Consider the following 27026-nt stretch of genomic DNA (forward strand, 5'->3'; position numbering starts at 1 on the left):
GTCATGAGGGTGCTGTTTCCCTGTGGTACTGCTTTGGTTGGGTAAGGAGCAGTCACGCTTTCCTGCAGTGCTGCGGGAGGTGATCTACTTAAGATGTCTCCTTGCTTACTCCCAGAGCAAATTCTGAGATGAAGGTTTCCTTTTCCTTTAAGAGATCCAGATGTGAAACAAGATTAAAGCATTCAGACTCAATAGTTGCTAATGCAATTGTCTCTTTTGGTTCCCTAGGAGGAGTCATGCAGTCACGAGTGTAACCAACGGTTGGTAGTTCTTTTTGGGGTTGGAAAACAACGGGATGATGCTCGGCATACGATCAAGAAAATAACCAAAGACATTCTAAAAGTCTTAAACAGAAAGAGCACTGCAGAGACGGGTTAGTAGAGCTTAAGCCACTCCTTTCTGAAGTAGGAGCGTCTTTCCAGTTGGCTGGCTCCTTTGTCTGGAGTCTCACAGTGAAAGGATTTTATGTAATCTACAGTGCCTGGTTAAGTTGTATCAGTCACTGAGAGTCTGGATTGGTGCTCTGCTCCCAAACATACTAACCAGCAAGTTAAGATAATTGGTTTCCTGCTGACAATATCTGTTTAATTGAACTTTTCTTCAGAAGAGGATTAAGTCATATAAGGTTCAGAGTAGGACCCTGCCCAAAACAGTGGATTTTCAAATTTTATTTTCTTTAGTTCTTGCATTTAGATCCTTGCACGAGAAGCAAAGCGGACTTTGCTGATGCATATTTGGCAAAGACCTTGATTAGATGTAGCATACCGTTATGCTTGGGGCACATGCTAAATGCGTAGCATGGGTAATTTGGATAGCTGTGTCAAAATCAATAGAAAGCCTCTGAGTTCCATCAGCTGAGAATCTGGCTACAGGTTTTTTTTCTCTCTTAGTCTGATTCCTGAAAGGCAACTTGAAATGTGGTAGAAAGATGATTCTTTAAAAGATGGGGTGCTCTGGCAAAGAAATTTTGAGGCTGAACATCTCCAATCCAGAACATCTATTTTCATCAGGGAATCAGTGTACCTCTAAATGGAGAGAGAAAAGTATTTTCCCCCTCCAAGAAGTACCTTCATTTGAGATAAACTAGATGTTAACCCTACTGTCATTCTCAGGTTAGGAATTCCTTCCTCAGCAGTTTATTGTTTTGAATTCAAGATGGTCCTTATCAGTCTGGGACTCGGGCTTTTTGGCTATGCTGCATGGCAGGGGCTGGTCTTGCTGAGGGACTGACAGGCGCTGGTGGCCGATGTCTCATCCGCCTCTGATGAGGAAGGTAGCCTAATACTGTTTTCTGGTCTTCTCAACTTTGGTAGGTGGAGAGGAAGGCCAGAAGAGGAAAAAGAGCAAGCCAGAAGCATTCCCAACAGCTGAAGATATCTTTGCAAAGTTCCAGCACCTTTCTCACTTTGATCAGCACCAAGTCACATCTCAGGTATGAAACTTTCAAGGCTGCTTTCCTTCGTTGGCCCTGACTGTGTCCCTTTATACTACTGAGAGCAGCTTCTGGAGGGACAGGGAGATGGGCCTGCTGAAGGTCCTCTGCAAAGCGCAATAGTACTGTGTGTCATCTTGCACTTGCAGGTATCTCGCAATGTCTTGGAACAGATCACCAGCTTTGCCTTGGGAATGTCATACCACCTGCCTCTGGTGCAGCACGTGCAGTTCATATTTGACTTGATGGAGTATTCACTCAATATCAGTGGTCTTATCGACTTTGCCATCCAGGTAAGTGCAGTGTGCTCAAACACTTCCTGGGGAGGGGTTTGTCAGCCTGAAAGGCAGCAGATCTGTGCTGAGATAGTTGGGCTGCTCCTGGGATCATTGGTGACCCTCTGACCTGTGTCATGGAGGCGGTCAGATTAGGTGGTCGTTGTGGTGCTCCTGGGCTGCAGCTGTTAGGAATAGTTTTTTTTGTGGCAGGTAGCCTTACATGTTCTGTTCTGAGGATTATTATTCCAGAGGCTTCAGGGTTGTCTCCAAAGGACTTGCGTTACATCTCTGTCCCTGGCTGCAGCAAGGCCTTGTTCTGAGTGAGAAGGGGATCATCTGTCTCTGGCAGCTCTCCCACCTCGCTCCCCTGGAAGGATCCTTGGCACATGGCAGCACAGTCTGCCTTCTGGATCCTGCTAAAATCCTGTTGCTGTTTCTGCAGCCTGTGCCAGGTGTCTCTTGAAGCCTTGCTATGATTGCTGATGGAATTGAGGCTGTTAGCCTTAAAAAGGGAGCCGAGTGAGATTTATGCAGGACGGAATTGCCAAACAAGCTGCCTGCTGTGATGTGTGGCCATATCCCAATCACCCTCTGATATCCAAGCATTGACAGCCCCTTGTACTGCCTGAGTGAGACATTGTACCTAAGTATGGGGTGCCAACTGTTCCAGGGGTACATGGCTAGGCAGAAAGTGCCTGCCAGTCACTTTCCTGGCAGGTCCTGTAGGCTGTGGGTGTGGTATGCCTGCTCCATTTCTGACCATACCTTACCCCTGTGGCTGTTGAAGGGTTTTTCTGTCATTGGGTACAGTTGCTGAATGAACTGAGCGTGGTGGAGGCAGAACTGCTGTTGAAATCCTCCGACCTTGTTGGCAGCTACACCACCAGCTTGTGCCTGTGCATTGTGGCTGTGCTGCGGCACTACCACTCCTGCCTTATATTGAACCAGGACCAGATGGCTCAGGTCTTCGAAGGGTAAGGGAATCTTCCCCTCACCGTGTGGAAGCAAGCAACCTATTTTCTGGGGTCTTGTTAAGGGGCAGGGGTATGTCTGTGTCCTTCCTAAAAGGCAAAAACTTTGTGCCTGATGGTTCAGCTTGCAGAATTTGCAGGGGACAGGATACGTTACCCAGTGAGCACTGTTGCTATGAGGTCAGGAAGATATTTATGTAATGACGTTATTCCTTATTCCTTGTTGCTGCAGCATTTTTTTGTCTCTACACAGCCTGTGTGGGGTGGTGAAACATGGCATGAACCGCTCGGATGGCTCCTCAGCAGAGCGCTGTATCCTGGCCTATCTCTACGACCTGTATACCTCCTGCAGTCACCTCAAAAGTAAATTTGGGGAGCTCTTTAGGTGAGTCTGAGGCAGGTGGGATGCAGTGGGTGCTCACCAGTATAGCACCTTGGCTTAAGCTTTGCTTGTGATCTTGTTTCATGGGGTTGTCCCTTGGGAGTAGTGTCTGTTTTAATCACCCAGTGTATAATCTCGACTCTTAAATTGTCAAGCTGTGTTTGGTAAATTGCCTTCAGCAGTCCTCTGCACCTCCACAGGTCTGTTCTTACTCCACTCCTAGAGGACAGAAGTAGAGAGGTCTGTTCCTACCAAACTCGGATGGCTGAGCAGTTCATCCTAATGGTTGTTCTCTGCTTGTGCTCAGCTCCCTAATAATCCTTGGACTGCTTCTGAATCTGCTCTGCTTGGTTCTGGGTTTGTTCCTGTGCTCCTTTGCACTCCTTATCCCTGTTCTGCCCCTGTTGGCTCTTCACGTTCTGCTCTGCTGATGTTGCCCCCAGGCTCTGTCCTGTGGGCTTACTTTACTCTGTAGCTTTCTGCCCTTTGCAGTTCTTCTCTTTGGAACTGTGCCCCCACCAGTTCCCTGTGGAGCTCCTCCCTTAGCCTAGAGATGGAGTCCACAGATGCCCCTGGCTTTTTGCTTACGCAATCTGGTGAAGGGATAATTCTCCTGACAGCCCTGTTTCCCAGTACCGTGCTTCACTTTGTCTTCTCTTGCAGCCCCTGCTCCCTATTAATGTTTTCAGTGCGGGCATGCTGTAGGGACGTCTAACGCTTGGTGTTACCCCTCACTGAGGGGCTGTGAGAGTGGCTTGTGCCTTGGTGTCAGCTGGTGAAACTCCTGGCTGCTGAGAGCCTTTGAAGTCTCTCTCTGGACTGAATTGAGAGCAAGAGGGAGTGCTATGGTCACAGGTGCACTGGGGTTCTTTGAAGGAGTCATCACGCATACAGACATGAGAAACCTGATATTAGTCTATCTGAATTCCCAAAAGCTGTTCATCGAGGCTTTAAATTAATGGCCACGTAGAAAAAGGAATAGCCTCTAGCAGGCAAACAGTAGGTTAGAGAAGGAGACAGGGAGTGGGAAGGAGTTTGTATTTTGAGGGTGATCCCTCCCTGAGGAGTCCCATAGGACTTTGCTAGTGCTTGTGCTGTTCTACGCATCGGAAGTTGTATGAGTGGTCCCAAAACTTTTCATGTAACTGTTAGTGAGCATATAACAATAGAAGTTGGCTGCAGATTGTTGTAGTAGGGTGCAGTGATGGTGACCAGGTGATAAACTGGCAGATGAAGTTTAGTGTTGTTAAACATAAAATAATGCACAGAGGATTGTCCTTGTTCCCTTCCAAACTCTATGTAGCGATGGATATATACATATATACTACCAGTTGGATAAAGGATCTCTGAGCTGTAACAGATACATAATTGAAAATGTCATGATAGTGTTCAGTAACAGTCAAAAAGCAAATTAAATGTTAGGTATTGTCTGTTCTCCACTCCTTTCCAAACGAGAGAGCATTGTTAGGCCACCATTTAAGTCATGATACAACTGCCTTGTGGATTAGGGCAACAGACTCCAAAAAGTAGGTAGTGGAGTTAGGCCCAAAGGAGGGTAAATGGATAGGTGACCAGAGGTTTGGAATGACTTACTTATGAGGAACTGAATATCCTCCCCACAGAAGGGGAAAATTAAATGGTCAGTATGTCTTACAATACAAGCAAAAAAGGAATGAATAGAAAATAACAAATAGTAGGTTCAGAACAAAAGAATAAACTTCATAGTTCTCATAATTAACATGGAACTCATTCCATGTTGTGAACATCAAAAATCTACTGGATTCAAAAAAGTAGGCAGACAAAATTGCAGGAAGAAAATCTGTTGAGGAGAGCATTATCTTTAACTGTGAAAACCTGTGAGCCCTAAGTTGCAGCAGGATGGGGAAGGGTGCTGGAACAGTATTGCCACGTGCCTGCCTTGCTGTTAAACCCTTCTTTGGGCATCAACTGTTCTGACCCCAAGGGCTGAGATACGTGTTCCCCTGATCTGACCTGGAACAGTCATTCCCATGCTATGTTCACTGAGCCCACGGGTGACTTCCAGGTGCTTCCAAACAAAGAATCAGCTTCGCTCTTTTGGGAGAGTCTTTGTTGGTACACGGTGATCTTGAGTTTCCACAGGTTCTTGCCCAGGGAGGGCTTGTCTTGCTCAGGATCGCTTTGCTTTTCAGAGTTCAGTGGAAGCTTAGTTTTTTGTGTTGCTAACCTCTCTTTTTTTTGTCCTGTTTAGTGACTTCTGCTCCAAGGTGAAGAACACAATCTACTGCAACGTTGAGCCATCTGACTCCAACATGCTATGGGAACCAGAATTCATGATTGACACTATTGAAAATCCGTCTGCGCATAACTTTACATACACCAACCTGGGCAAGAGCCTCAATGAAAACCCAGCCAACCGCTACAGTTTCGTTTGTAATGCACTTATGCATGTGTGTGTGGGACACCACGATCCAGACAGGTGAGAGGCAGAACTTTCATGGTTCTACTGAGGTAGTAAAATCTTTGGGTGAGGGTAAGAAAGCCAGTAGCCATTCCTTGGCTGTCTTGAAGTGTGAGGAAGAAGGAGCCAAGGCTGGGGTCCCTTAGAGAATCACTGACCTCATGGCGTGCATGAGTAGCAAAGTTGACCCTCTGCTTTTTTCATTATTTATTTAACAGGGTGAACGACATTGCTATCCTGTGTGCTGAACTAACTGGTTACTGCAAGTCTCTAAGCGCCGAGTGGCTGGGTGTGCTCAAAGCTTTGTGCTGTTCTTCCAATAATGGGACCTGTGGCTTCAATGATCTCCTCTGCAATGTTGATGCAAGTGCAAACATTCAAAAGGGGAAAAGGAATTGAAGCAGGAGTGGAGGGATCCCTTGGGAGAAGGCAGAAATGAACAAGGGATGGAGGCTTTGTCTTCTGAGGACAGGGGAAAGGCTTTGAATCCCGGGGCTACCTTTTGGTGTTTGTTGCAGCCTGGGCTGATCATGGACATTGACCTGGGGTTATGGGCCCTTCTACCCCCCCCCTGCTCCTAGGCAAGCTGAGGAATTGCTGACAGAGGGAATGAGGCAGAGGCTGTTGTGATCACTGGCTGATCTCCTCTCTTCCAGGTCAGTGACTTATCTTTCCATGATTCCTTGGCCACCTTTGTTGCCATTCTCATTGCCCGGCAGTGCTTGCTGCTGGAGGACCTGATTCGCTGTGCTGCTATCCCCTCACTCCTCAATGCTGGTAAGTGCAGCCCTACAGAAAGCTGGTCTTAGTCTCAGTTCTGGCCCAAAGGCTTGTTTTTAATGGATATGGTTCAGCTTAGCATTTTGGCTAGAGCAGTCAGCTGACCAGTTGGTCCGACAGCGCCTGGGTCGCTCTGCTTTTGCCACCAGCCTTCCTAGCTTTGCTCTGGGGATTGCAGCATCCAGACCCCGACAGGGTGAAGTTGGGAAGATGAAGTGAGCAGAGTGCAGTGCATGTCATTGGGGATAACACTGATGGATTTCCTCACTTGCATGTTAATTGCTGCACATGCTCCATATTTTTGTAAATACAGTAAGGCTGCTGCAGCTTCTCAACTGGCTGCTCCAGGGCAGTGCACTGTGAATACCTTTTGGATTGAGAGTCAGCTGTCCTGGTGCTTAAGAAATCTCAGTTGTCTGTTTTCTTTACATAGCCTGCAGTGAACAGGACTCAGAACCAGGAGCACGTCTGACCTGCCGGATTTTACTCCATCTGTTTAAGACTCCACAGCTGAACCCATGCCAGCAAGATGGCAGTAAGTGAATGACAGTAGAGCCTTTCTTTATTGTGAAAGTACTGAGGCTCTTGCACCTCAAGAAAAGACATACTGGACCCTATGATTAGAGATCATGACCTGCTCACTTTGAATAAAGCGGGCAAAGCCTGATACACTGCTTTCTGCAGAGAACAAAGAACAATATCCTTCCATTTATGTCACTCCATGGTAGCCGGGCATGTTGGGGAGGAGGCCCTTGGAGGCAGGAAACCAGCCAGTAGAGGTGGCCTTGCCGTCACTAAGCCATTAAAATAATGATCACTTCTCTTTTTTTTTATATCTAGAGCTTTGTATAGCCTCTTACCTTGGTGCCAGAAGCTGCTATTTTACAGCACTCCCTTTTTGTCTGATGATGGAAACAGTCCAGGAAACTCTGTTCTTGGCTCCTCATCAGTATCCTGATAGCTCAGATCTCTAAACCCAGCCTGTATTGTAGGTTAGGGTGCTGTTGGAGCTTGGAGTTCATGACACAGGCACTGCTCCCCATTTGGATTTCGTGGTTCAGTTGTCGCAGTGTGATTCGCACTATGCTTTGAGAAACTTAATTAAATTGACCCCGTGTTATGGTTGGGAAAAGGACTAGCTTCGGGATTCTCTGAGCTGGATTCTGTAGTACTGGCTGGCACGTAATTCAGGCAGCTCTGGAGCCTGCGCCTTTCTTGCTGGGTATTGCCCTTCCCTATTGTCCTCTTTGCAGACAAACCCACAGTGGGAATCCGCTCTTCCTGTGACCGTCACTTACTGGCAGCTTCCCAGAATCGTATTGTGGATGGAGCGGTCTTTGCAGTGCTGAAGGCTGTCTTTGTTCTGGGTGTGTACCTGTGCTAGCCTGAACCTGTAAGAATGGGGTTTTTGGGGGGTGGGGGTGGGAGAAAGGCACTGTATTGCATGCGTTGGTTGTACAGAAGGCCAGAGGAGATCCGTTTTGGTGGATATGTGGCTTGTCTGAAGCCCTTTGGTTGAGCTGTAAACATACTTTGTATCTCTTAGATGGAGAGAGATCGCTGATTGCAGAGTTTACAAAAGCTCAAGGTGTTTTGGGGGGTCAGGCTTTGGGTTTAGCATTGATGATTGATGTTTGTGCTTTTCTTGTAGGAGATGCAGAACTGAAAGGCTCTGGCTTTTCCCACCCTGGAGGTGTCGATGATCTCATGGATGATGAGCTGGGCACCAGGAAGGCTGGTGGTCGGGTAGTAACTGTAGAAACAGCTAGCTTGGATATTTATGCCAAGTATGTACTAAGGAGTATATGTCAACAGGTGAGTCTGTCCCAGGGTTTGTCCTTATCCCTTCTGCAGACAGATAGATCCCATATGACTTTCTGCAGATTGGGTTTTGCAGATATTTCTTTGAAAGATCAGTAAAGAACCTGCGATGGATCTGCCACGTGATGGCGCCAAGGATTGCTCACCATTAACGAAAACCAGAGAGGCAAACAGTTGACAAGAATTAGGTGTTGCAGTATGCAGGGACTGCACATCCCCTTTGCTTTGGCAACAGCTCAGGGCTTATGTCCAAGGAAGGGAGTGCTGGGAGTGATTTGCTGAGATGTGTGCTGGAGGCAAAGAAGATAAGCATGAGAAAGACAGCTTGTTGAAGTGATAAATGGTGCCTTTCAGAATGCAGCTTAAGTGTTGCTTGTAGCTAGGCTGTTAATGTATCCCTGGGCTTTGCAGTGCCCTGTATAGTTAATTAAAGGAACAACAACAAAAATTTTTTGCTTAGCCTAATCTGACAGCACCAGTATTTCTGTTCCTTTGTGGAAAATTAACTTTTGAGGAACTGAAACCTGGCTAATAAGGTACTTAGTTGCAGAGTGGAGTGGCTGTTACCACTGCTTTATGAAAATGGGTGTTGAAGGGTGTCCTTGGCTTTGGTTGCAAATTTATTCTGTCAACAGGAAAGATGCAGAGTTACAATTTGAAACCTGTATGCTGTATTGCAATTTGAAACCTGTATTCTGTAGTACTAATGTGTAAACACAATGCATTAGTGCTGTGTTGTCCTCATGCTTTGTGATGTTGACGTTTATTAGTTGGCTCACTACGTAGCAATGTTACCAGCCTACCAAAGAGGAATTGGAGCCACCTATTTACAAGAATAAATTCAACTGAATTCAGGTGTTCCTGAAACCTGGCTGTAGCATTGACAGAAGTAGATCCTCCCTCGCTCCTCTACGTAGGAAGGACTCGCAGTAGGTAGAAAGCTTGTGTGTGTGTGTTTGTACAGGAGGGAGCAGCAATGTCAGGTATCCTGCTCCTACCAATTGTTGGCAGCACTGGTTATGTAGGAGTGAGCATTCCAGTAGACACCAGTGCGTACCACCAAATTGTGCCAGAGCTCCAGCAGGGTTTCTGCAGCTGTAAAGGGCTGGTGAAATTATGTGTTTAATACTAGCACCTCCAGTGTGAGTGGTGGATGCTGCAGAACTTGCACTACCAATTCTGAAATGTCTGTAGCGTGCCTTAAACTATAGGCTGTGTTTTCTCAAACTCAGAAAATGTTGCATCTCATATTCAGGTGTATATTTTGTAATAGACTTCATCATGAGTGGGTGGGGAAAAGGAGCAGATTACAGAATTAAGCTAAAGGTTTCTTAGGTGCAAATGATTATGGCATAGTTGCTGGTCTGCCCTTTAGCCTGTTTAAATTAATAAACGTAATTGTGACTGCCCTTTTGAAAAGGTTAATTTTGTGGATCTGGGATAAACCACAGTGGGAACCAAGGGGGAGGCTTGAGCCAAAGGTGCTAACCTGAATCTGGTGATTAGGATGGTGGAGTTGTCCATAGTGCTTGGAAAATGTGTTCATCATGCTCTCTTGTGAAAGAGGCAGGTGAGGGGCTCTGTTTCAGTAATATGAAGGCTGTGGTGGTGGCTGTTTTGTAGGGAAATGTTGCAAAGCGAGAGCGGCTAGAAGTCCCTCAAGGTTGAAGGTGGTAGTTGACTTCATACTTACTTGTGACATTATACTAATAAAGTGGATCAGAGACGAAGTCTGAATTCTTGTAGGAAGCTGAGCAAGTGACAAAAAGGGTCTTCCCAAGGATAGGCATATCACATACACGAGGAAGAGAAGCTTCTAGAGATTATGATGTAGCAACACTGGAGGGGAGAAATGCGATAGGCATTGGAGGTATCACCAGATCACATGTATTGGCAAAGTGGAAATTTCATCTGGGATGAAGTTGAAGATCTGGGCTGTGCTTTCACAAGGATTTCAAACGAGGCATTTAGCCTTTCTGATCTTTGTGCTCTACTTAGTGCTTAGAGTGCTGTCTGCTCCTGAGAGGGACTATTCCCAGCTTTCTCAGCTTAGCACCAGCACCTGTGCTTCATGAACTGGATCCTCATCTCTTCTCTGGTTGTCACTTTTCAGTGGAAGAATTCTCTGATCAGACTTGCTCTACAGCTGCAGAAGTGCTTATACAGCAGTCCTCTGTAGATTTTAATTTCATGAATTTGCCTAACTGATTTTCAATATGAAAAAATTCTGCAGTAACGAATGCTGCAGGTTAACTGTAAATTGTGTGAAGAAGTGCCTACCTCATGTTTGTTTTGGAAACTGCTGCCTTTATGATTATACATTTAGGGACCACCAACTGAATTTGAGAGGCTGACAGGAGTAGTTTTCTGTCTGCCTTCTCCTCATGATTTGTGACTTTACAGATGGCTTGGGTCCAGTCAGTTGTTTTCCCCTTCCAGGCTTTGAGAAGTAAAGTCATTGTTTTTTACTAAGGATGGTAGTGTGTTTTCCATCACTATTTGAGAATTAAGGGGTGTGCTTTTCCTTAAGACATGTTCTAGTTTTTAGCCTTAGCTGCAACCCTTAATTACTTAATTTAGGACGGCTCCAGGGCTTTGTTGTACAGGCAATAGACCAAATAATTTTAAGTGATCCCTTCTGATCTTTTGAGCCCAAGCAGCATTGTTGGTGGAGCCTGGGCATGGTGGTGACTGTGTGCTATTAAATCATACCAATATTTTATCAAAAGAAAGAACAGCTACTGTGTTTCACCACTGCTGACTTGTCAAAGTTGATGTTTCCTCTGTTGTGATTGCTGTGCTGTGCCTGATGCCTGCTGAATCAGGATAGTACAGTTCATGAAGAGAAATAATTATCAGGCATAACTGCGTACTAATAAGGTTTTTATGAGTTTGATGTGTTCCCCTCATCTCTCTAAGATTGAAAACAGGGGCACTCGTTTGGAATCAGACATTGGTTTGGTTGTGCTGACTTTGGCTTCGTCTTGCAGGAGTGGGTAGGTGAGCGATGTCTGAAGTCCCTCTGTGAAGACAGCAATGACCTACAGGATCCTGTCCTGAGCAGCACACAGGCCCAGAGGCTGATGCAGCTGATTTGTTATCCACACCGGCTGCTAGACAATGAGGAAGGAGAAAATCCTCAGCGGCAGAGGATTAAACGCATCTTACAGGTACAGGCTCCTGGCAGGCTCGAAGAGTGTCCTAGAAATTGCCTAGTGTAGTATTAGAGTGGGGTTGTCCAAAGTGCAGCCCTCTGAGGGGTCTGACACTCATTATCATGGGAGCTGAGGGTGTGGGTTGACATAGTTTGAAATGAGATAAGGACACATACGAAATATACATATGTGTTTTGCAGAATCTGGACCAGTGGACCATGAGGCAGTCCTCGCTGGAGCTGCAGCTCATGATTAAGCAGACAGCAAACAATGTGAGTTTCTGCTCAGAGGGGACCATACAGGGATGTGTGTTGCCGTTGTTGAAGTGGCTGCTTGTGGGGAGGTGGGGAGATGGCCTGGCAGAAGTGGGAATAGGGAGAAAGTAAACAAAGAGGGATTCAGGCCTGTGAAAGCCAAGCATCAGAAGGACACGATGAACCTGAGACCCAAAGAGCAGCAGCCATGAGGGAGTTGGCAGACTGGGTTTGTACTGAGTTGTGTTGACATGTGCAAGCCCTGTCAGTGGGTGCTCTCAGAGAAGGACTTGGCTGTCTTTTCTTCCCTATCTCCAGGAGATGAATTCCTTGTTAGAAAATATAGCCAAGGCCACCATTGAGGTATTCCAGCAGTCAGCAGAGACCAGCTCTGCTAGCTCTGCTGGCAATGGAGTCAACAATATCAGTAGCTCAGCCAGTGCTACACCTGCCAGCAACAAATCCAAACCCATCCTCAGGTAGGTGTAGTCCCAGCATGCAGCTGCCTTGTAGACAACTCTGAATCGTAGGCTGGATTGCAAACGGCTTTTCTCCCCTGTGTTGTCACAGCTCCCTGGAGAGATCAGGAGTGTGGCTGGTGGCCCCTCTGATTGCCAAGCTTCCAACATCAGTGCAGGGCCATGTGCTGAAAGCTGCTGGAGAAGAACTGGAGAAAGGACAACATCTGGGGTCATCGTCCCGCAAAGAGCGGGACCGCCAGAAGCAGAAGAGGTGAGTCCTGGGGAAAGGGCAGGCAACGCTTGCTGTGCTGTTCCCCCAGCCTGGCAGTTCAGCTCCATCTTTGTTCTCTCAACAGCATGTCCCTCTTGAGCCAGCAGCCATTTCTGTCACTGGTGCTAACATGCTTGAAAGGACAGGATGAGCAGCGGGAAGGCCTCCTCACCTCTCTGTACAGTCAGGTCCAGCAGGTAAGTGTCTTGCTTCTCCCCTCGCTTTCCTCAAGGGCTTGCTCCCCCAGTAGACAGGCTGTTGGACATGTCCTCGGGGATGATGCCTGTCTGATTATATGCTCAATAAGGTAGAGATCTTACCTTGGTTGGTATAGGGTGCTTGAGCTGACCGTGTCTGAGTGAATGGATGGTGGGCAGTACAAGCTGCTCTCTATATAAACTTCAGTGTATAGCTTGTGAGGTGTGTCCTCCCTTCTAAATTTTTTAGATTGTTACGAATTGGCGGGAAGATCAGTACCAAGATGACTGCAAAGCCAAGCAGCTGATGCATGAGGCCCTGAAACTACGCCTGAATTTGGTGAGCAGTTGCAGAAAAAGAGCTTAACCATATGGGGTGAAAAGTTGGCTGCCTTTTTTTTTTGAACACACACACACTGGAGGGGCTATATATGTCCTGAGGCAAGGAAGTAGGAGAGGCACATGTGCAGCTTCTAGGTCTTGAGCCCTGAGTGGGATAGGGTGCATGGAAAAACTCCCTTGCTCTGTTTCACTAGGATGAAATCCACAGCCCTGGTCTCCATTTTGGAGATGTGCCTTCCCTTTTCAATGCTTTTGCAGTCCACAACACTACTACTTGCATCTGAGGTTTTTCCCGCTGACTGCATTCTCCTTCAGCTGTCTGTAGGAGTTGCTCTGGTTTAGGCTTCTTTCTCACTTTTAAATCTTAGTGTTTTTTTATGGTGTCCTTGTGAATAAACTCCTTTTCTCTGCCAGGTGGGGGGAATGTTTGACACAGTTCAACGCAGTACACAGCAGACAACTGAATGGGCTGTGCTTCTCCTGGACATCATCAGCAGTGGCACCGTGGACATGCAGTCAAACAAGTAACTTTGTGGCTGACTTCTGATCCATACACTTCCCAAGGGAGGCAGTCGTTAGCATGGCCCCTCTTCTCATGTGAGCTAGTTGTCTCTCTAGACAATCTGTCAGAAGTACTGTGACAGCTGAAAAAGGCTTTGGAGTAATAGCAGGCTACAACCTAGGTCCAAATATCCAAGTGCACTCTGACGTATCCAGAGCAAACTTGGCTTTCCAGATGGAGAGAGGTAGGCAGGGGAGAACTGAGTCTGGACCTGCTTTTTGGAGAAGCAGAATGGATAGACAGGAGGCCAGTCTTAATCTGTGATACCGTACTTGACTCAAGTGCGAACACCCTGTGGTGTATAAGCAAAAGGAGTATTAGTGTGGGAGGTTAGTCTGAAGAGTGCTTGGCACTTCTGACTGTAGGCAGTACTCTTGGCAATCTAATAATGTTTGGTGTTACTATGATGGCAGAGGCTTTATATCTGCTTCTCAGGTGACTTTGACCTTTCTGCTTTGATCAACAGTGAGCTCTTCACCACTGTGTTGGACATGCTGAGTGTTCTCATCAACGGCACCCTGGCTGCTGATATGTCCAGCATTTCTCAGGGCAGCATGGAGGAGAACAAGAGGGCATACATGAATCTTGTCAAGAAACTCAGGGTGAGGGACACCAGGCGCAGTATGGAGATCAGTGTGTGATGTATCGGGGTTGTCCAGCTATGCAGACTTGCCTGTGTCTTACAAATGGTACTTGTCCCGTTGCTGCTGTTCAGATGAAGCAGTAAGGGTGGCCCCAGTGGCTCTGTAGGGCTGAAGGGTGGAAAGGTGAGAGGTAATGTAAGGATGGAGGTTGGTACCAGAAGAGGCACAGGTGGGCTTTGGATGACCTTTCCTGAGTGATTCTTCAAGTCTTGTCTACCACACTTGTGCAGAAAGAGCTGGGGGACCGGCAATCTGACAGCCTGGAGAAGGTGCGACAGCTACTGCCACTTCCCAAGCAGACCCGAGATGTCATCACCTGTGAACCTCAGGGATCCCTTATTGACACCAAAGGCAATAAAATAGCTGGATTTGACTCTATCTTCAAGAAGGAGGTAAGTGAAGCTTTTTAGTCTGCATCACAGCTCCTGAGTGCAGGTGTCACCTTGTCCTCTGATGCCTTGAGACTACACAGCTTGGAGGCAGGCATCTATATGCAGCGCCTTGTTGCCTGCTGAGCTTGAAGTGGCTGGCTGCATGCAGACAAGCTGGCACATAACCATGTCCAAAAAGGGAAAAGCTGGGTGTTAATGCTTGGCGATACGTGGTGCTATGGCCTGAGAAGTTCTTTAAACTTTGGGTTTGTACTTACGGCTGTATAAAGCATAAAGAGAAACCCATAATCCCTGTCACATGAGTTACTGGGCAGTGCAGGAGACTGGCAGAGATGGGATGAAGGAGACTGGCAGTTGTAGATGAAGGCCTTTAGAAGGGACTGCTTTGCCACATGGAAGAGCAGGGACGATTAGTAAGGGCTCAGGCTGTTTTCTGGAACACGTGGAATAGAACCTGAAGAAAGCAGAGAGTTTTCTGGGTCCTCGTAGGAGAAATAACAGGGACTTGGAGGTTCTTCTCTCTTTTGCTTTAAAGGGTTTGCAAGTTTCTACAAAGCAGAAGATTTCCCCTTGGGATCTGTTTGAGGGCTTAAAGCACTCAGCCCCCCTCTCCTGGGGATGGTTTGGGACAGTTCGGGTGGATCGCAAGGTGTCTAGATTTGAGGAGCAGCAGAGGCTTCTTCTGTACCACACGCACTTGAAACCCAAGCCCCGCAGTTACTATCTGGAGCCGTTGCCGCTTCCCCCTGAAGAGGAAGAGCCTCCTACACCTGTGGCTTTAGAACCAGAGAAGAAAGCTGCAGAACCAGCTAAGGCTGATAAAACAAGCTCTAATCCTGCCACCTCTACTGAAGAACGCAAGAAGAAACAGAGCAAAACCAAGAAACGCAACCAATCTGCCAGCAAAACTGAGGTAATTGACTGCCCAACAGCTGTGGACCTCTGGTGTCCATCCCTCCTAGTCACAGAGCACTCCCTTGGGTCTTCCTGAGGAGCCAGAGAGCAGTGTAATGGTGAAGATGGGATGCGTTTGCTCTCAGCTGGGAGTGCTGAAGCTCTATCCTGCTCTTTCTAGCCTGGGGCAGGGCAAACATTTTCTTAATCCCTGATGGGAGGGAAGGGGACTGCCCAGCTCAGATAGCACCCCAGACTTCCTCCTGTGGACTTTGCAACCCTTCCATACTCTTCATCCATTCATGAATTCCCAACACGCATTGATCTTTCTTACTCCTCCTTTGTATTTGCAGGATTTTGTGTTGGGTCCTAGCCGAGGGGTTTCATACGGAGTCGGTATGCCTACAGATCTGTTGCATCACCAGTCAGGAAGCACTATGTCGAGGCTGGCATATGGGCAATCACCAGTGGGTCTCTATGCCCAGAATCAGCCTCTTCCAGCAGGTAGGTGCACAGGAGAGGTGACTGTATTGCACCTTTTTGGGAACCTCTTGTAAGAACCCCTTCTGTGAGAGGTCCCTACACTTTCCCTTTTTGCCTGTCGTGTGTCTAGATACAGTGATGAACAGTCATTCTGGGGCTACAAGGCTCAGCAATAGCATGTGACTAGTCCGCCTGTTTCTCTTCCTCTTGCAGGTGGCCCTCGCCTGGATACATCTTACAGACCTGTGCGCATGCCACTGGGGAAACTCGTTCAGAGTCGTCCTCCCTATAGCGGTGTGCTGCCTCCAGGGATGGGGAGCATGATGGGCATTGACCCCTCCTACAAGCCAGCAGTGTACAGACAGCAGCCTCCAGTGTCCCAGGGACAGATACTGAGGCAGCAGCTTCAAGCAAAGTTGGTAAGTCTACCTCTCTACCCCTCTAGTCTGCTCTCGTGAGACACCACCTGGAGTACTGTGTCCAGCTCTGGTGCCCGCAACATAAGAAGGACATGGACCTGTTGAAGTGGGTCCAGAGGAGGGCCACAAAGATGATCAGAGGGCTGGACCACCTCTCCTATGAGGACAGGCTGAGAGAGCTGGGGTTGTTCAGCCTGGAGAAGAGAAGGCTCTGGGGAGACCTTAGAGCCCCTTCCAGTTCCTAAAGGGGCTACAGGAGAGCTGAGGAGGGACTTTTTACAAGGGTATGTAGTGATAGGACAAGGGGAAATGGCTTTAAACTGGAAGAGGGGAGATTTAGATGAGATATCAGGAAGAAATTTTTCACTGAGGGTGGTGAGACACTGGCGCAGGTTTCCCAGAGAAGCTGTGGCTGCCCCATCCCTGGAGGTGTTCAAGGCCAGGTTGGACGGGGCTGGGAGCAACCTGGGCTGGTGGGAGGTGTCCCTGCCCACGGCAGGGGGGTTGGAATGAGACGATCTTTAAGGTCCCTTCCAACCTAAACCATTCCATGATTCTGTGATAAGTCAGAGCTATGCTATTGCTGTTGCTGGACCCCACAGTACAGCAAGCCTAAGCTGTTTGCTGGGGCTCTCCTTTCTAGCCAGAACTCTCCAACCCTGTCTGTGTTTCTGCCCTGAAAAGACATTGTTTCTTGTGTCTTTTCTTCTGATGCAGCACTGTGTTTACCACCTAGGGCCCATGTCGCTAACAGTTGGTGGAGGCTGTTAGTGAGGTGCACTGGGGTGTCTGTGGCTGTTGGGCAGTGAGAGGGGCACATCCTGGCTGTGGGGTGGTAGGGACATTAGTGGCCTATTTGTCCCACGTCGGGATGAGGCAGAAGTCGCTAACTGTGCACATGCTGTGCAACAGCCTCATAGGTTTAGCAGTGAAGCTACTTGTCTGAATTGGTGGGAGCTGCCAAGAATAGAGCAGCAGTGTCCAGCCCTTTGGAGATGTTGAAAAAAGTGTTTCTCTTGTTACCTTCCAGCAGGGCCAAGGCATAATGGGACAACAGCCCGTGCGCCAGATGGCTCCAACCCCATCCTATGGAGCACTGCAGCCCTCCCAGGTAAGTGCCAGTGACAACAGGTAAGACTGGAATCTGGCTCCAGCACAGAGTGGAGTCTTCCTTTCTGCTGAAATGTCTTGACTCTTCTCACTCCTCAGTTACTGGGTAGCATGAATCTGAATCTCAGAGATGAGCAGGCTCGTGACAGTATTTACAGGAGGCTGATGTCCTGTGTTCTGTTTTGTGCCTTACCCCATGACTGATAAAGGGGTTTTTGTTTCATTTCAGGGTTACACACCTTACGTCTCCCACATAGGCCTTCAGCAGCACCCCTCCCAGTCAGGCACGATGGTGCCTCCTACCTATTCTGGCCAGCCCTATCAGAATTCCCACCCCAGCTCGAATCCTGCCCTGGTGGATCCTGTTAGACAGATGCAGCAGAGACCAAGTGGCTACGTACACCAGCAGGCCCCTGGCTATGGGCACACCTTGGGCAACACACAGAGGTACCTCCCACTCTACTGAATATTAATAAGCTGTATTTCTTCAAGGGCTTCCCTGCTCTGCTCAGACAACCCTAACAGCAATGTGTGAAAAGCCTGTTTCCTGTGCTGTGTTACACAGCATCCGAGTTCTGTGCACCCTCAGGGGAACATCAGTTTTCAGTCCTGGGAAGAAACAGAGAGACAGGATGAAATTCAGAGATGGCAGTTGCAGGCAGTTACCCGCCAGAGAAAAATGGAATTGGGAAGTATGAGCAAAATGACCTGGGAAAGACATAGTTTTGGTTTTAAATCTAACTAGCGGATCACCATCAAAAGGCTAGATCTCATGAACCTCATGAGGTTCAACAAGACCAAGCGCAGTGTCCTGCACCTGGGTCAGGGCAGCCCCCGGTACCAATACAGGCTGGGGGATGAAGGGATGGAGAGCAGTCCTGCTGAGAAGGACTTAAGAAAACTCGTGGTTGAAAAGCTGGACGTGAGTCAGCAATGTGCGCTGGCAGCCCAGAAGGCCACCGGGCTGCATCCCCAGCAGCATGGCCAGCAGGGCGAGGGGGGGGATTCTGCCCTTCTGCTCTGCTCTGGAAAGACCCTGCTGCAGTGCTGCCTCCAGCTCAGGGGGTCCCAACAGCAGAAGGACATGGACCTGTTGGAGCAGGGCCAGAGGCAACCGTGGAGATGCTGCGAGGGCTGGAGCCTGCTGTGAGGACAGGCTGAGAGAGTTGGGGATGTTAAGCCTGGAGAAGAGAAAGCTCCAGGGAGACCTTATTACAGTCTTCCAGTACTTAAAGGCACTTTACAAGAAAGATGGGGGCAAACTTTTTAGTAGGGCCTGTTGCAATAGGACAAGGGGCAATGGCTTTAAAGTAAAAGAGGAGAGATTTAGGCTAGATATAAGGAAGAAATTTTTTACACCGAGGGTGGTGAGACCCTGGACCAGGTTGCCCAGAAATGTGGTAGATGCCCCATCCCTGGAAACATTCCAGGTCAGGTTGGACGGGGCTCTGAGCAACCTGATCCGGTTGAAGGTGTCCCAGCTTATGGCAGGGAGGGTTGGAGTAGATGGCCTTTAAAGGTCTCTTCCAACCCAAACTATTCTATGATTCTATGATCTGGGATTTCCACTGCTCCTGAGCAGACATGCAGAACAGTGGGATGACGACTGTTACTTAGCACTTCTAGAAAAACAGGTTGGATGAAACCCTTGAGAGGTCCTGGTGTCCCTCACCTTTCTGCAGAGAGGCAGCATGGGTTGCAAGGGGTTGTTTGGGATGTCTGTCTTGTTGATGGCAGAAGTTGGGTTTGGATTAAAGCAGTTGGCTGTCCATGAATCTTTTACTCCATGAGCTTGTCCTTTTCTCGTACAGATTTCCTCACCAGTCAATACAGCAGACCCCCATGATGAGTGGGATGAACCATTTGGGTCCACAAGGAGTTCCCTCAGCCATTCGACCCAGCCAGATACTGCCTGACCAGCAGCAGCAGCAGTACCTGAGGCAGCAGCAGCAACAGCAGCAGCAGATGCTGAGGGTGAGTGGTTGCTGACAGGAGGAAGGCTGCTGGAGCTGGACGTGGCTTGCCCAGTGCTGCTTACCTCTGTGTCAGCAATGCTCTGCTCTGCCCCTCTGTGCCAGGAAGGATGTCAGCTCTGTTGGGGGCTGTCAGTAATAATTTGCTAGGCAGTTCTCCCTTCCTTAGAGCTGGCCTGCTGCACTGCCTTCTTCCAGTCACCCAGCATGAGCCACAGGGCAGTTAGGAGCAGTAAAGGTCTGTTTAGTCCTCTGTGGCCTGCATCCCACCTCTTCCTGCTCCAGCTGAGCCCAGAAGATTGTGCAGAAAGCTAGCTGGTTTTGTTTCTAGCTCCTGCAACATTTCTAAGTGAAAATTCCCCTGGCCACACAAAGAGTGGGTAGAGTTATTCCTTACAAGATCATTTTTAGGGGTGTAGCTGCGTTTTTCACAAGAACAAAATAAGCGTCGGTTGGAGTTTCCAATGGCAGGAAATCTGGTGTGAATCAGTCCGTGTACTCCACATCTGAGAGCGGATGGTGAAAAACTGATCCAAAGTAAGCTGTTAGACCCAATTCTCTAGGTTCAAAGAAGTTCACAGGCATGTGTCAACAGACATGAGTATTCCATGGATTTGCTTTATGGTCTTACAAATATTAAATACGTATGTGTGATATAGATATGAATACATTTCTTGGAGTTACAGAAATGTATTGAATTGACAGAGAAACATAAGAATAGTTTGGGTTAATTGGTGAATAGCACACCTTATGACAAGGCCTAGCAAACCTGTAGAATATGGGGAGACTACATGGCACGGAGTGCTGAGGCTTTGTGTTCTGAGAGGGGCCTGAACAAGACAGTGGTTCCTGCAGAGAGCTGCAGTCAGCAGTATTGGAGAATTGCTGCCTTGCACTGGACAAGAGACTGCCTGTAGCATGGTCAGCAGCTTTTAGTCCTTTTGATGAGTAGCACCCCCTGACTATTCACATGGTTTCTTTTAGCATTCTCCATCACTCATATTTAGAAAAAAAAAAACATGCCTCAGACAAATTGCTAGCACTTCTCCTTGCTCAGTAACTTCATGTGTACCTTCAGTTTTTAGCTGACATTGCTTGGCCGCTTAAAAAAAAAAAAAAGCATACCACCCCAAATCTCCCCCGTTACTGCGACTTCTGCTGCGTTATCAGAGGCATACCAGATGCAGAGCAGACTCCTGGTGCTTGACTTGACTGTCACGATGCAGTGGCTTGTAGAAAGGACGGATGGCCTTTTGGTTTGTCTTGCGTGGGTTCGTAGTCAGCTGTTGGAAGAAGGCAGGACATGAAATTGGGAGGGGTATCCTGGCTCATTTAGTCAGTCCTCTGCTTTCTTGTGTACCCAGGTCATAGCATCCATTTCACAAACCTAAGTGGCCAGACTGGTTGAAGATGGAAGTTAGGAGGCTGTTCTAGAAACTCACTCCCTTTGGGTTGAATCCTTGATCCAAGCCTCAGCATGTTTGTGACCGGTTCTTGTATCCAATTATTGTCTGCTGTGTCCTGTTGTTTACTGGCTCTTCTTTCTCTCTGATATTTACCCAGTGTATTCCTAGGGAGCACTTGCAGCTTCCATGGGTCAGGTTTTTCTAACCTCCTCTCATAAGATACTGTCCCTCCTCCTGATCATATTTTTTGTCTGTTTTCTGAGTCCATTCAAGGTTTGAACCTTACCCTTTTGAGCCAATGATCTGAACTGTACCTAGCATCACCGTGTTGGGTTTTTTTTTAGTAGCTTTTTATTTCTGCTAGAAATTCTTCTGTTGATCTAGAACATTCAAAACTACATTGGCAGATGGGAGAAATGTCTGAATATTAGGAGAAATGAAAAAAACTTGAGCTTTGTGGGTATATTCGGACTCCCAAGTTCAACGTGATGAATATTCTTCTCGCTGTAAGTAGTTCTGTCAACATCTAGGTTGGAGCACGGCATCCAGTTTTGTCTACATCTTTTTACTGAAGTGCAACACCAGCTGGCATGAGTGGCAGAGAAAGGTGGCAAGATAGATTAAAGAGTAGGGGAATGTGACTGAGAAGGAAGAGCTGAAACAGCTGGGCTTTGATTTAGAGAGGCAGAGACAAGAAGAGAGAGAAGTCTCCAAATTTTTTTGTCTTCAATAAAAACCTTATCTGTTCTGGTCCCTTGGCTGTAGGACCAGAAATGGCATTAAATCATAATATATGAGATTCAGGGTACAGATTAGGGAAAACTGCAGCAGTAGGAGTAACTGTGACCTGGAATGGATTGCGTAGGGAGGTTATAGGAGCTCTGTTGCTACCTCTGGAAAAATTCTGAGAATGGGTCAGGCAAATACACGGCAAAGTCAGTATTGCTGATCTTAACCAGGAGGCAAGAGATGAACCAGCTAACCTCTTGAGATAGCTCGTAGTTGTTTTCTATTCTTGTATCTTGTTTGCTCCTAATCATTCCCCAGCTGACCAGCGGACTCATAGTTCTCTTCCTGCCATCTGGTGATACCTCATCTTGCAGAAGAACTTTGTTACTGTCCTTTATTTCTTGCCATTTCTCAGCCCAGGGCAGGGTCCTGGTGAAATTTGGGTAATTTAGGTACCTGTAAGGACAACGGTGCAAGAAAGTATGTTAATGCACGGAACATCCTTCCTCCTTCGGCCCTTCCTGTGCCCTGTTGCTGTGTGCATTGTCCAGACAGTTCCCTGATGGTCCCTTCTCTTTTGTCTTCTCAGCAGCAACAGCAGCAGCAACAACAACAGCAACAACAGCAGCAGCAGCAACAACAACAGCAGCAGCCTCAGCCGCCACAGCCACAGCCGCAGCAGCAACCCCAGGTCTCCACAGTGCCTCAGCCACAGGCGCAGGGCCAGCCCCCAGGGCTGGGGATGCAGGCTCTTCCCCCCCAGCAGCCCATTGTAAGTGTTCCCTTGGAGGCAGAGGGACAGGATAGTCCGGCACAAATCCAACGGTGCTCCACCTGCATCCTCCCCCTTCTCCTTCCCCTGCGCTTTCCGGGGCTTGTGTGAATGCGGAGGCTGCCAGCCAGGTGGTGTGGCTATAACTACGTTTCTCTCTTCGCAGTTTCAGCGCCAGGGCCTTCAGCAGACACAGCAGCAGCAGCAAACAGCTGCTCTGGTTCGACAGCTTCAACAGCAGCTTTCCAGTAAGCCTTAGTGTTCTTCATCCTGTCCCTAGCCTCCTCCCTGCCGTTTTCTATTGCAGGTACCCTGGTGTAGAGAAGCAAGGCCAAGCCAGACTGTCTGAGGCCATAAATGGTGCTGGCAGGAAGGTGGCATGAGGACTTAGAGCTCCTGGCCCAAGGGGGCACACACAGCAGCAGGGCAGGCAGTGCTCACCAGTTTGTGAGCAACCTTCCAGATCTTCCTTCTGCTGCCTGCAGAGGGATGAGGGAGCTGAGCCTTTGTAGGGGCTGCCACGCAGCTTTCCCTAAAGGATCCAGTCTGCAGCTTTAAATCATTCAGAGGTATTTCCTCTGCTGCAGGTGACCTCTGAGGGGCACGGGGAGGCTGTAATCCTGGGGCACTCGCTTGGTGGATAACGCAGAGATACTGTGTTCGTGTTGTGATCAGGACAAGGCTGCTTGGAGGCAGGGAGGCTACTCTGGGAAGCGTTGCTGCACACTTGCTGTGTTTGCGGGGGTCTGTGGGCTTCTGTGGCTGCAACCACAGACAGGGTGATGGCATAGATGGTGTTCAGTCCGGCACTGTATTCCTATAATCTGCATTGAACTACTGGCTGGGGGATCTAGAAACAGAAGCCAGTGTCTGTGCAGTTCCCTTCTGAATGGCCTGCTGTCCCCTCACTGGCTTTTCCACCATAAAAAAACATCAGACATCCTATGAAAATGCCCAGAAATGCTGCACAGGTTGTTTTGGGGTTTGGTTGGTTTGTTTGTTTGTTTGTTTTTTAGCACGTTGTGAGTCTGCTAGATGTAATAATGTATGGAGTAGGGGCTTGGAAATTGTACTTATACTTACTCCCTGATGGAAAATTCTTAGTCCTTGTGACCAAAAAAACCCTCCCCAAACCAGAAGTTTTAATGTGCGAAGTTTCCCACTAGCCTGATTCGCAAACCACAAGTCTGTGCAAAGATCCCAGCCAGGACATTCAAGTATAGGAAGACCTCATATAAGAATCTGAATATAGCAGAATACCCCTATTTTTGCATCCTGTCTGTACAGCAAACGGAGCTGGCTTATATGGAACAGACGCGTGGGTCCAATGCAGCCATGTGTCAGCGTGCAGCTTCCCCACTCCCTCGTTGGGTTTGCATCAGTTCCACCAGGAACCATCTGGAGTTCTTATTTGTAGTGTCTGGGATGGAGTGGAAAGCAGGACATAAACCAAGAACAGCCTGTAGGAGGGGGACAAGAATAGTTTGGGCCCAGGGTAGGCTGCGTTAGAAGGCTCCAGGGTGTCCATGAATGTGCTGTTGTCCAGTAGCGTTGAGGAGAGCAGGCTACCCAGGTTACACTAGTCTCCTTTTACCTAGTCTGACCTAAGGTCAAACGTGCTGAAAAAAAAAAATAGTGAATTTTATTTATTGGACAGTACCCAAGTATACTGTGAGCACTGTACATCACAAAACATCAGTCCCAGCAGTTTGGAAGTTTGTGAGGTTCTTGAATATTACTTTACCATGTTTGCTGCCCTTTTTGTGCCGTTTGGAAATCCTTTTGGCATGTCCTTCATTTGTACCGAGATACTGACAGGGAGCCAGGATAGCTGTCTCCAAAACCTTCACGAACTCTGGTTTCTGGGTGTGCCCCCAGATGAGTGTTTGACACTAGCTGTCTGAGCAGCTTGAATGGCTGCAGGTGTTGGGCAATATTATAGGGCTGGTTTTCTTTAAAAATCAGAAATAATTCATCCATAAACTCATCCTCCCAGCTAGCTGCTACCTTTCAGTGTTTTGTTATGATGCACCACTTCCACTAGGAGGGATGGAGAGATCTCCTCTGGAGAAGCTTCAGAATCGGGACTGGCACATATCTGTCTCTTCCTCAAAGAATGCGGGATCCTCACTGCTCTGCTGCCTAAAGGCTCAGACAAATGAGCAGAGAGTGCCATAAAAGTTACATTTTTCTTTCCATGGCCTCTGCCACGCTCCTCCTACTGTGCCGGTGATGTGGGGAGAGGGATGTCTTTTCTGAACCAGACCTTGTGACTGTCTAACTCTTGTCTTGACCTCAACAGATACACAGACACAGCAGAACAACAACCCCTTTGGACGCTACTGATCTGTGGCACTTCAGTCTCATCCAGGAGGGAGACATCACTGTGGACCTGATATGGCCTCTTCAGCCTGACCACGAACGGGGGCTGCCCCCAGCCTCTGTCCTGGGCCTGTGCCCCCAGTGCTGCCGCTGCCCGTCTCGCAGGGAGATGCCGGGAGGATGGTTTTATTGTACAGAGAAAGTGTTTTTACTATCCGATTTCTACAAACGTTTATGGAGATCCCTTGTGGCTGATAGTCTCCCTTCCCACTTTGGTTTCAGTTTTTACTCAGTTTTTAGTATTTTTGTTAAAATAATAATTAAGACATTGTAAAATTTTGTACTTTATTTATACCAGATGAACCCCGTACTGCAGACATTCTCGGATGAATACAGAGAGCTTACTTTGCAAAAGGCGTGTGTATTCAGAGCCTGCCTTTCCTCCTCGGCGCTCCTCCCAGTACGGCCCAGCAGCATCTCTGCACATGGTCTTGATCTCTTTCTCAGCAGAACTCATGGCTGCGTTTTCAGCTTTTGTGAACCGCTAAACAATTTGGTTTGGGAAAGAAAGCCCTTCTTCCCTGTTTGTTTCATAAGCTGGTGTTCACATGCTTGCAAGGGTTTGCGGAAGCTTTGTAGGATTTGTGTATTGATTAAGAGCTGTACTAGTAGTCTGTGACGTGTTCCACCAGGACAGAGATAGAAAGCAGAGGGGGTTATATTGCAGGGTAGTTCTGAGCGCTAACGAGCCCAGTTTCCCAGCCACAGCAGTTCCTGAGATGCTCGAGCTGGTACCTCTGCAGTCTAGGAGGAGCTGCAGACCGAGAGCACTCACAACACTACTTCTCATCGCAGCACGGTTTTGCTGAGAAGCACTAAGGCTCCTGCTAGCTCCTTCCTGGCAGCCACAGTGCTTTCTCTGGCTGAGTAACGCGCTGCATTCTCAACTTTTGACCTGGCTAATGCAGCCTGCTGGCATGGAGTCTCGGCTCTGCCTGGAGCAGGCTGCTTTAGCTTAGTGCTCTCCGTTCCTGCCGTCTGTAGAACCTGGAAACCGCCAGCACCTACCTTCTCTCTTTGGTTCTTCCTCAGCGTTTTGCTTGTGGACCGGTTGATCTGTGGTCCCTCTGGTAGCTTTTCTTGACCAATGTCCTGGCCCTGTGGGATACGGTGAGGCTCGCGGGGACTGGTGGAGGATATGCACTTGGTCTTGATCTGAGGGCAGATGAACAGCAGTGTAGGGTAGGCCATAACAAGAAGGCAAGCTTAGGGAGTGGAGAGGAAGGAGGGACCTGGGACTGCTGTGAGGGATGTTGGTGACCCAGGGCAGCGCCCTGTGTGCCGGCTGATGGGCCTGTGTCTGCTGCCCCGAGAACCGGAGCTGAGCTGGGACCGGGGGGGTGGCTCACCCTGTGCCCTCCTCATCCCTGACCTGCACCCCACTTCTTCGTGCACCGGGCTCCTGGCGTGTTCCTGCAGGTGGGTTGGAAGGTGTTGCTGGCCAGAACCGATGGAGACGGACTCCTTCGTTAAAGAGAATGGATGTGTGTGCAGGGCTGCTTGCTCTGTGTATCCCTGCTTGTCCCCTTCCGTGAGCATCAGGCTGGGGAGCAGTCTGTCTCATCCCCTGTCCCCTCATACCCCAGGGGAGACTGGTGCCTGGGGCTCTGCTTGCCCCCAGCCTGTGCTGGGTGACATGAGGTGGATGCCGTGCTGGTGGCCATGGCTGGGCCGGCTGGGCCAGCTGGTTCCTGCTTGAAGGGACCCACAGCTGGGGCAGGAGGAGGGCTGTGCCCCCCCCCATCCTGCCTGGGGTGGCAACAGAGAGTGCCTGGGGGGGAGCTGGGCACTGGCTGGGCAGAATAAGCCCCTCTTCCCGGCATGTGTGGCCGTGGCCAGCAGCCCCCCTCCTCTGCCAGCCCTGGGAGGCAGCTGAGCCTGCGCCGAGCGGCATCTTGGATGCTGCCTTCTGCATCGCTGCCGTGCCGGAGGTGGGAGGAGGGCGGCTCTCTGCAGCAGCCGGAGTGGAGTGGCGGAAGGCAGCACGGCCGTGGGGGGCTCTGGGCGGGGGTGCAGTGGGGTGCCGCTTGCACGGCAGCTGTGGCAGGGCTGGGATGCTGCAGCAGGAGAGCACGGCGTCGGGTGCTGACCTCCTGCTTTGTGTTCTTCAGGGCCCCAGGGAGCTGGTGAAAGGACCCCAAGGACCACTCTGCCTCCCTGGGGGAAAGGGGACAACTTGTCCCTCCCTGGGGCCAGGTGCCTGCGGCCAGGGGACCCTGTCCTACTGCACGGCCCAGCAATGGGGCTGCCCCTGCTCTTTCCTCCTGCAAACGGCTCCCCCCAGCCCTGCCCACTGCTCAGCAGACCGGGTCTGTGTGGGATGAGCAGGACTCCCGAGCTCCATCGTGGTGACGGACGCAGGGCTGCCAGTATCCAAGACCCTCTGGCTGCCCAGAGCGTTCCAGGAGGTGCTGGAGGCTGCAGGGGATGTGGGGACTGGTGCAGGACCTGCTCACAGCATGGGGCACATCTGGGG

General features: G+C 48.9%; 1 protein-coding gene across 1 annotated transcript in view; it reads left to right on the forward strand.

The window, feature by feature from the left end:
• MED12 (mediator complex subunit 12) overlaps positions 1 to 24653 on the forward strand; it is a 38125-nt gene extending 13472 nt beyond the window's left edge. Inside the window, exons 16-44 of the mRNA XM_082488399.1 lie at positions 229 to 373; positions 1314 to 1432; positions 1582 to 1725; positions 2521 to 2684; positions 2935 to 3066; positions 5294 to 5521; positions 5722 to 5866; positions 6160 to 6280; positions 6717 to 6818; positions 7537 to 7650; positions 7935 to 8098; positions 11095 to 11274; positions 11460 to 11531; positions 11832 to 11992; positions 12084 to 12245; positions 12331 to 12442; positions 12693 to 12782; positions 13199 to 13308; positions 13813 to 13948; positions 14221 to 14382; positions 14918 to 15295; positions 15630 to 15780; positions 15973 to 16178; positions 17209 to 17289; positions 17518 to 17735; positions 19100 to 19262; positions 21986 to 22168; positions 22335 to 22416; positions 24471 to 24653. Coding sequence (XP_082344525.1) covers positions 229 to 373; positions 1314 to 1432; positions 1582 to 1725; positions 2521 to 2684; positions 2935 to 3066; positions 5294 to 5521; positions 5722 to 5866; positions 6160 to 6280; positions 6717 to 6818; positions 7537 to 7650; positions 7935 to 8098; positions 11095 to 11274; positions 11460 to 11531; positions 11832 to 11992; positions 12084 to 12245; positions 12331 to 12442; positions 12693 to 12782; positions 13199 to 13308; positions 13813 to 13948; positions 14221 to 14382; positions 14918 to 15295; positions 15630 to 15780; positions 15973 to 16178; positions 17209 to 17289; positions 17518 to 17735; positions 19100 to 19262; positions 21986 to 22168; positions 22335 to 22416; positions 24471 to 24514 — 4269 coding nt within the window. The 3' untranslated portion in view covers positions 24515 to 24653. The remainder of the gene's footprint in view (positions 1 to 228; positions 374 to 1313; positions 1433 to 1581; positions 1726 to 2520; positions 2685 to 2934; positions 3067 to 5293; positions 5522 to 5721; positions 5867 to 6159; positions 6281 to 6716; positions 6819 to 7536; positions 7651 to 7934; positions 8099 to 11094; positions 11275 to 11459; positions 11532 to 11831; positions 11993 to 12083; positions 12246 to 12330; positions 12443 to 12692; positions 12783 to 13198; positions 13309 to 13812; positions 13949 to 14220; positions 14383 to 14917; positions 15296 to 15629; positions 15781 to 15972; positions 16179 to 17208; positions 17290 to 17517; positions 17736 to 19099; positions 19263 to 21985; positions 22169 to 22334; positions 22417 to 24470) is intronic.
• The last annotated feature ends 2373 nt before the right edge of the window (positions 24654 to 27026 follow it).

Source organism: Vanellus vanellus, assembly GCF_965231255.1.
Source record: "Vanellus vanellus genome assembly, chromosome: 10".
Taxonomy (NCBI): domain Eukaryota; kingdom Metazoa; phylum Chordata; class Aves; order Charadriiformes; family Charadriidae; genus Vanellus; species Vanellus vanellus.